Source organism: Camellia sinensis, chromosome 4 (genome assembly GCF_055761805.1).
Source record: "Camellia sinensis isolate YWXY chromosome 4, ASM5576180v1, whole genome shotgun sequence".
NCBI lineage: Eukaryota > Viridiplantae > Streptophyta > Magnoliopsida > Ericales > Theaceae > Camellia > Camellia sinensis.
Window position 1 is genome coordinate 221269974 of NC_138964.1, and position 9021 is coordinate 221278994.

A 9021-nucleotide genomic window follows, 5' to 3' on the forward strand; every position below is an offset into this window, starting at 1 on the left:
GCCAAACACAATCCAAACTTGTCAATCGAGTTTTCGAGAGCCGATTTGAAAGAGAAAACAGAGCAGAGCAGAGCAGTATCGACTCCACCTCCTCTATAAGGTGAAGAACAATCTCTCCCATGAATGACCAGGTAGCGAGTCTTTTGCCATGAAAGATCGCAGAAAACGTGGTTTATTGCTATCTTGGAACAGGTTCAAGTTCTTCCGATACACACTCCTTGTCGTCTTCTTCGCTGGTTTTGCTTTCTCCACTTTTCGTCTCTTCTTTAGAGGTAATTTATTTATTTATAAACCCTTTTCTTCTATTTTTTTTTTCTTCTTTTAAACCAGTTTTCATGATTCATTATTATTTACTAACTAAAATCGTGAAGGTTCACATCTTCAGTTTTCTCAGAAATTTGAAATTTGTTTTTGGGATTTTGAATTTCTGTTGAAAGATTAATCTTTTGAAATCAACTTTAATCAAAAAATTTAATTATTAACAACTTTCTTTATTTTAATTTTGCATTTAAATATAGTTTACGTGACTTATTTATTAATATCTTGAAATTTTCTGTTTATTTGTATCTTTTTAAATAAATAAATATAATTCCATTTTCGGTGTTCTGTTAAATTTGAGTTTATGTATAAAATCCTTTTTGTTTTCCGGATTTTGAAATTCTGTTGAAAGATTAATTGTAATAAAAAAAATTCTAATTTATTACTAACAGTTTTCTAAAAAATGTTGGATTTAAATCTAGTTCTCATGATTTATTTACTTTTTAAGTTTAAATCCCGAAAATTTCTCCCCAAATTTGAAATTCTTTTCCCATAGTTTTCGGGATTTTGAAATTTTGCCGAAAGGTTAATCTATCTTTTTTATTTCTTTCTAATTAATTCTAATTAAAAAATGTTAATTATTAATACTAATTTTTTTAAAAATTTCAACAGATACGGTTCATCCACAACTAGTCTCATCATGGCAGACTCCGGCGATGAACCTTGTCTCCGGCGAGTCTCCGGCGATATCTGTTAAAGAAACGGTTATCTTTCCAGACCAGGCTCTAATTTTCCTAAAATACCCTCCTTCTACTCCACTATTCACCAAAGACGCCATCGACTGTGTTTACTTCTCTCCCAACTCATCCACACCACAAACAAAACTCTCGCCGATGTCCATCGACGGTGATTATCTCGGTCAGCAGATCGTACGGTGTCCGCTTCATCCACGTGGCTTCACTGTCTCCGTTGATGTGAGATCCAACGGCCACCTTTCGGTTGGGCCCACTCACCGCTGGGACTGGCTGGCTTATGAGGCAATCATCGACCGCGACAACACCACCATAGTTTTCGTGAAGGGCCTCAATCTACGGAGCGGACGAGCCTCGGACCCATCAAAGTTCGAGTGCGTGTTCGGCTGGGATTTCACGAGACCAAAGTTTTTGTTCCGATCAGAGGTTATATCCGTAGCTCAAGAGATCGTACGGTGCAAAACCCCTTTGAGTATATTGAGTGGGTCACAGATGGTTAATGACTCAATTAAGGTCTCGGTTCGGGTTACCCGGAGAGGCATATTGGATTCAGTGGCCTGGCCTGATAATCGGGTGCCCCACCCACCAGCTAGGAAACAACATGAGGTGTGTGTATGTACGATGTTACGAAATCAAGCTCGATTCTTGCGTGAATGGGTCATGTACCATGCCCGACTTGGCGTCCAACGTTGGTTCATTTATGACAACAATAGTGATGATGATATCAGTAATTTGATCGAGTCATTAGAGGATGTTGATTTCAATATTACCCGACATGTGTGGCCTTGGATGAAAACCCAAGAGGCTGGGTTCGCCCATTGTGCGCTACGGGCTAGGGATTCGTGTGAGTGGGTCGCGTTTATTGATGTCGATGAGTTCTTACACTTGCCTTCAGGCTTGTCATTGCATAATGTCCTTGAAAATCAATCTAGGCCTAGTGAAGTAGCTGAATTGCGGGTCCAGTGCCATAGTTTTGGTCCATCCGGCCTCAAACAGGTCCCGGTAAAAGGGGTGATGGTCGGGTATACATGCCGGTTGCTTGCCCCGGAAAGGCACAAGAGTATAGTCAAGCCAGAAGCACTAAATTCCACACTAATCAATTTGGTTCACCATTTTCACTTGAAGAGTGGGTTTAGGTACTCAAATATGGATAGAAATGTGATGGTGATCAATCACTACAAATATCAAGTGTGGGAAGTGTTCAAGGAGAAGTTTTATAGAAGGGTGGCAACTTATGTGACTGATTGGCAACAAGAAGAGAATGTTGGGTCCAAGGATCGAGTCCCGGGTTTGGGGACTAAAGCCGTTGAACCACCCGATTGGTCTAGACAATTTTGTGAGCTTGCTGATACGAGTCTAAAGCATCGGGTTCTAGAAATGTTTAGTGACCCGCAAACCCAGATGTTACCTTGGCAAGAGAAGCAACAAGATGAGGAAGAAGAGCAACAAGTTTCAATTTTGGTTGAGCAGAACAAGAAAAGGAGAGTAAAGAGACTTGCAACAGTGCTCTTGTGACCCATGAGAGACTTTCTTTTTTTAATTTAAATTGTTTTTTTTTTATCAAGAAAAAAAGATGTTCGGAAGTGGTATCACTGTATCCGTGAGCCTAGGTTTCAGGGTAATCGGTTATCGATCTGATTTAATTCAATCCATAAAAAGAGACCCACCACCCGGTAACAATGGGCCTAATTTAAATTGTTTGATGCTGTGATATAGCATGCAGAGAGACGCAGGGATTAGTTGATCATTCTTTTGTAGGTAAGATTAAGAACACAAAAATGAAATGGTTGCGGTGTGCATTTTATGATTAATGTCTCTATCTAGACAAAAATGTTGCTACAATCATTTGATTATTTTAATATTAATATTGTGAGGGGCACCTGCTACATGTTTTGACAAAGGACACAACAACAACCTGTGCAACAATGGATATGGTTTTTTTTTTTCTGTTTTTTTTGCTATATGGGCTTGTCCAGTACTAACAACCCAAAGAAGCCCACTAATATCCTTATCCTAGTAAAAGCCAGTTTTGGAAAGTATTTTTTTTATAGTGATTTTTTAATTAAAATATGGAGTGGAAAAAAAAAAATTTGAAGAATTTTTCATTTTTTACAACAAGAAAAAAGAAAGTGTAAAGAGTAGAGTGAATAAAAGAAATTTTTATTTTTTTTTGTATAAATTAAAATTTATTTTAAAAATATTTTTAATAACTTTTTAATTAAAATATGATATGATCAACGGTCAGTAAGTGGGTGCAATTCTAGGGATCACGGGAAAAATTCACAAAATTTGTTATGAAGCCATGTCTCAACCAGCACAACGTAGGATAGACCAGTTCCTTGACTAACACGACTTTGAGGCTGATTTCGTGGAATAATTTTCATCAAGCCTAATATTATTGAAACAAATAAGTTATTAGAAATCAATTCATATAAAATTTATTTTAAGATTAATTTCAAATATAAATAAGTCAAATTTAAAATAATTTTTCAACTAAAAAAAATTTAACTTGAATTAATTTGATAAAGTAAATTGCCCAATAAAAGTTAAAAATATAACTAAGCAAACCTATCAAATTTGGCAAATAATAGACTCAATTAAGAGAAATTTTAATATACATGTTTTCAAAAATGATGTACTATATGCACTCTTAATTATGTCATTTTTTTTAGTTATGATTAATTTTCTTCTTTAGTTATAACATTATTTTAATTTTGATTTATGAATTCTTTGATTATATCTCATCTTGTGTTTAGTTATGAATTTTTTTTTTATAGTTATAACTCAAAAAATTGAAATTTATATATATTTTAATTATAAGGTGTATATGAAGGTCTGCAACCATAGTGTTTCCCATCAATTAAAACTTATGGAGAATTCTATTATACATATCCTAATATCATATGCACCCTTAATTAAGTCATTTGCTTCTTTAGTTATGATTATTTTATTTTATTTTTTAAATTATGACATTATTTTGAAATTTTAGTTAAGGTTTTTTTGTAGTTGGTTATGACTTTTTTAATTTTTTTAGTTATGACTTAAAAGGTATGAAATTATATTATTTTCTTTTATAATTATAAGGTGCATATGGTATATATCCTTTGAAAGATACCTACCATATTCAGGCCTATTATGGCAATTAAAAAAAAAAAGTCAACTTATTAACTTATTGACTTATTTAGGTCCCATCACATACTCTTTTATACATTTTTTTGAAGAAAAAAAAAAAAAAAAAACCTAAAAAAGGTCCCAAAAAAATTATTTTCTTACTTACCAAAAAGTAAAAAAGTTAATTTTTTTTCTTACTTTCCAAACGAAACATAAGTTATTATTTGATCATCATCATCACCACCGCGACAAATCACAATCATTATTTGATCGACGGTTATGCAAACTAGGACCCAACCTAAAGTTGTTTGCCTAGTACACAACCACTTCTTTACAATCCCCGAAATCATAGCCGTTGTATCCGAAACATTCAAAAAATTCGACCGTTGTAACCATAACCATTTTACAGAAAAAGAAGGCCTTTTCTTCAAAGAAAAACCTAAACAGAACAGAACTCAAAAATGGTGAGTGAAGAACCAAAACAAACCCCCCAAAACCCAAAACATATACTTTCAAAAGAACCAGAGGGAGTCGAAAATTGCGAGAAAGCTGAGAGTATGTTGAGCCCTGGATTTAGATCAGTGGTTGCAATGGCCGGTTGGGACGAGGAGGCGCTTGTGATCGCAAGTCTCGTCGTCGAAGACACGCCCGATAGGGATTCGAAACACCAGAAGCGATCCGATCCCCTGTTTAAGTCTCCACTCACAAATTCAAGAAGGTAAAATCATTACTCTGTACATTTAAATCCAATTCAAATTCAGTTCTTGTTTTTGTTTGTACAAGTTTTTATTTGGGTGTTTCAGGAAACGGAGGGCTCAGAGGAGGAGTCCAATTTCAATGGCCGTGCCTGTTCTTGACCTTGATGAAGAACAAACATCAAGAGAAGGTATTGGGGTTTTTGGGTTTGATTTGATTTGTTTTATTGGATGCTCTGTTTCTTGAATTCATATTGGACTAACAATGGACAGAGGCAGAGAGCGAGAAGAATAAGGCGAGATCGAAAACTAAATCAAAAGAAGAGAAGAAGAAAATGGGAGAGGATGAATTGCCTGAAAAGGGCATTGGTGTTTCTTGCTCAAGCTCGAGTCTGCCGTGTATGGATCGACTTAGGGAAGAGCTTTCTTGTGCGGTATATAAGTGTTCTAGCTACTCTGTATCTCACAATTTTAAAGTTTTACACTATGTTTGGTAATCTAGAACAGAAAAGAAAAGAAATGATTAGGTTTGGTAATCAAAACCTACTGGGTTTGCTATAATTTTGATTGGGTCTGGTTGATTTGACAGATCTGTTTGGAGATCTGCTTCGAACCCAGCACCACTCCTTGTGGACACAGGTAAAAGACAATTTCAGACACCTTTTTTTTTTAGTCAAATATATGTTGTTTTAAAACAAATTCTCAAACCTAACTAGTTTTTAACTTATTTCCTAAGCTCAAGTTGTTTTATGAAGGCGTTTTTTTATGACACAAAAACGATTTAGGATAAAAAAAAAACACTTAATGAAACAACTGGACTTGGGAAATAAGTTTAAAAACTGACTTGGGTTTAAGAATTTTGTTTTAATACAATCTGTACTTCATAATAAAAACTTGATCTTTTTCAATCTTACGTCTTTTAAAATTGAGTACTTGTCCTCTATTCTGTAGTTTTTGTAAGAAATGTTTGCGATCAGCCGCTGACAAATGCGGGAAACGATGCCCAAAGTGCAGGCAGCTAATCGGGTATGTTATATATAGCTGTAATTTTAATCTAACTATCTGATGATCCAATAAAAAAAGGCTTATTATATGTACTTTTTCAGCAATGGAAGATCGTGCACGGTGAACACAGTCCTTTGGAACACTATACAGCTTCTGTTTCCACAAGAAGTCGAAGCAAGGAAGGCAGCAGGAGGCCTCAATCACCGAGAATCTGAGCATCAAAGCTCTGAAAGACGAAGCTATTATAATGTGAGGAACCGGAGTATTCAAGCCTTAAATAGTCCAGAACCCGAAAATTCACATGGTTTGAGGATTCAAAGTGTTCGATCTTTGGGGACATCAAGCAGAGGAAATGACAGAGGGAGACGGATAAGGGGAGGGCCGAGCCAAGATGAGGATGCTGCATTGGCTCTGAGGTTGCAGAGAGAAGAGTTCATGGAGGCTTTTAGGGGATCTGATGAGCAATTTAGTAGAAGCTCTTTTAACTCAGCTAGAGCAAACTTGAGGGCCATGGCATCTAGGGCTGTTGACATTAGGATTAGACGAGGCCGGCCAACATAGATAGACTCTTCTTGTCTTGCTTATTATGTTTTGAATCTTTATTTGACTGGATATTGTTTTACATTCACCCGTGATGGTGACGATACATGAGAGAAATATTTGTAGCTTATAAGAAGTTAAGTTACACATTAGGTTTCCCATTTCATGATTTTGTTGTGTCTTTCTGGTTCTAGTTGATTCTTTTACCCTTGCGTTTGAATTTCTTATTGCCTTAGTTGATTCTTATTGTATTGGGATACGTATCAATATTGATGAATAATATCGGCAATGGAAGACCAAAATTTTGATTTGTAAGTATTGGCCGATATTTAAAACACTAGATTTATCTTTACTAACGCTTTTTGTGCCGACTTGAACTAATTATAGAGGCATCTTTGAGCTTGGGGCAATGACTCAGCTAGTGAGGGTTCTAACTGAGGCGAGTTAATTTTCTAAATGGAAACTTCCTAGTGATTTACAGAGTTGCATGATGGGGTTCTAACTGAGGCGCTTCTTGTCAGTCTTGTAACCTATTGATTCAAACAACTGATTACAGAGTTGATCATTCGGGCCTTTCAATTCATAGTTCTCAGACCTATGAATGGGGATATTCCCAAAATTCACAAAGAAGAAAGGAAAGGAATTAGACAAAAAGAAAAACAGCTTGGACAAAAAAAAGAAGTGCATATGTGAAAATTCATAATATTTGACATATCATATGCTTTAAAAAGATTGGACAATTACAGATTTTGATCCATTTAAAATTTGAGCATTTTGATCTTGTCAAAACAGGCTAGCACAGTTATTATAAATATGGATTGTCACTATCAGCAGAAATCAATGTTCATTGCACATCACATTGGACATGGTGAGGGCTTAACTTCATCAGCATGTCTCCTTTCCACTTCAAGCGACTTTCTTGTCCTTTTGTGTGTAATTTGCTTGGCAGTTTTCATATGATCACACCTATGTCACTTTAGCAGTCTTAGACACGCCTGGTCTCAAGATTGAGAGTGTTGAATTCGCGTGAATTCGCCCTATGTTTCATTTCTTAGACCTTATTGTGGACGCAGAGGTGGTGTTAATGAAGTTTCTGCACTAATAAACTAGTGATATATCAATTTTTAAGTGAGCGGTACATACATATGCACAATGCATAATGCAAACAGAATCAATTCAATCAATTATAAAATAATGAGTGTGCTGTTGAATTAAAGTCTGTTCTCATGTGAATTCTTAGTTTACAGGTTGGTCCTTTGATTAATTTATGTTTCAAAAAATGATAAGCCATTCTCAGCTTTACCTAACATGTTCTAGACAACATGTTCCCAATCTCACTTGCCAAAACCCAAAAAACAAAAAAAAAATGCAGATAATATATTTACAGAAAATCCATTAAGATTACAGTTCTAAAAAGAGTGTAGGTGAAATTTTCTGATGGATTATAATTACTCATTAACGCGTCTTGACTCCTTTAGTGTTCTTTCAATTGGAAAAAATTTCATGGAAATAAAAAATCTGTGTGGGGTTAACTGCTCAGTTGACTTGATCAGCCGCTCTCACCCATTGCCATGTGTAGTAAGTAAAGTGTATAATTAACAGAGATTTGGCCAGTTCACATCCATGATCACTACTACCTGGGTTCTTCACCTTCCTCCTCAATGAAATGCTTGCTATAAATCCAACAGTTCTCCACACACAATGCACCAGTTGCTCTCTCTACTACTTTATTTTTATTGGCTGCTTTCTCTCCTCTTGAAAATGGCAACTGCAAGGCCCTTGGCTCCATTTGCTGCTGTTTGTGTGATTTTCGCAATGTTGGTATTGGCGGGCTTATCCGATGGGACCCACTCGCCCACAGCGGCCCCAGCTCCCTCTCCTCATATTAGCCCCTCTGGTGGGACCACCCATTCTTCTGCCACTGCTGGCTTCCCCCCTCATTTGTTCGTGTCTACACTATTCGCTTCCTTCTGTATCTGTTTGTTCTACTAGTTTTTGGTTTTTTTTTTTTTGGAATTGTTTGCTCGGATTCTGTTGTGTTTATGCCTTTGTCGCTGTGCTCTCTGTGGGTGATGGCTGTGATTTGATTTTCTTGGTCTGATTCTGATATTGTTTTGTTTCATAAAAAATTTGATATATTGTGGAATTGATCGAGTTTATTTTGATTTTTTTTGTTCTCATCAATTCTTATTTCTTCTGAATTTCCTAGAATCCATACCATAAACTTGCTTTCAAAAACTAAAAAATGAAATACTGTTTCATCTAAACTGGAAAAACACTTCATAGATTCAAAAGAAGCAAATACACATCAGTTCATAAACCATTCATTAGGAATCGAGTCGATTCAAATTCAAAGAAATGTAAAATAAAAATAAAATAAAATAAAAATTGCATGATGGTACGATGGAACATGAAAATATTATTTACTCTTCTTAACTGTAAATCCAACTACCGGTTACATGGCCTCGTCGAGTTGTGGAATTTCAGAGTAATGCATTGCTTTTTCGGTACCCATAATGAAACAAAGTTCCATACTCACAAATTCTGATACATCAGAACTATCAAGAACCATCTTTATCTATACCTTGAGCTTTATGTTGCAATCTTTATGGTCTTGAGAAGAAGAAGCTCGTTGAAGGAATATGGTACTTTCAAAAATT

General features: G+C 35.7%; 1 protein-coding gene across 1 annotated transcript; it reads left to right on the forward strand.

Moving 5' to 3' along the window:
* Positions 1-6676, forward strand: LOC114274275 (zinc finger (C3HC4-type RING finger) family protein). The gene is made up of 8 exons (XM_028216157.2): positions 1-272; positions 931-2521; positions 4564-4839; positions 4925-5007; positions 5090-5250; positions 5406-5455; positions 5768-5842; positions 5923-6676. Exons 1-8 carry the CDS (start codon positions 149-151, stop codon positions 6380-6382), a joined length of 2820 nt encoding a protein of 939 aa, XP_028071958.2. The 5' UTR covers positions 1-148; the 3' UTR covers positions 6383-6676.
* The last annotated feature ends 2345 nt before the right edge of the window (positions 6677-9021 follow it).

Bases quoted from the DNA above. Each gene is read 5' to 3' on its own strand.
- LOC114274275 (XM_028216157.2), top strand. From the start codon at position 149: ATGAAAGATCGCAGAAAACGTGGTTTATTGCTATCTTGGAACAGGTTC. The intron at 4,840-4,924 runs GTAAAATCATTA...TGGGTGTTTCAG, and splicing joins CCACTCACAAATTCAAGAAG to GAAACGGAGGGCTCAGAGGA. The intron at 5,251-5,405 runs GTATATAAGTGT...TTGATTTGACAG, and splicing joins GGGAAGAGCTTTCTTGTGCG to ATCTGTTTGGAGATCTGCTT.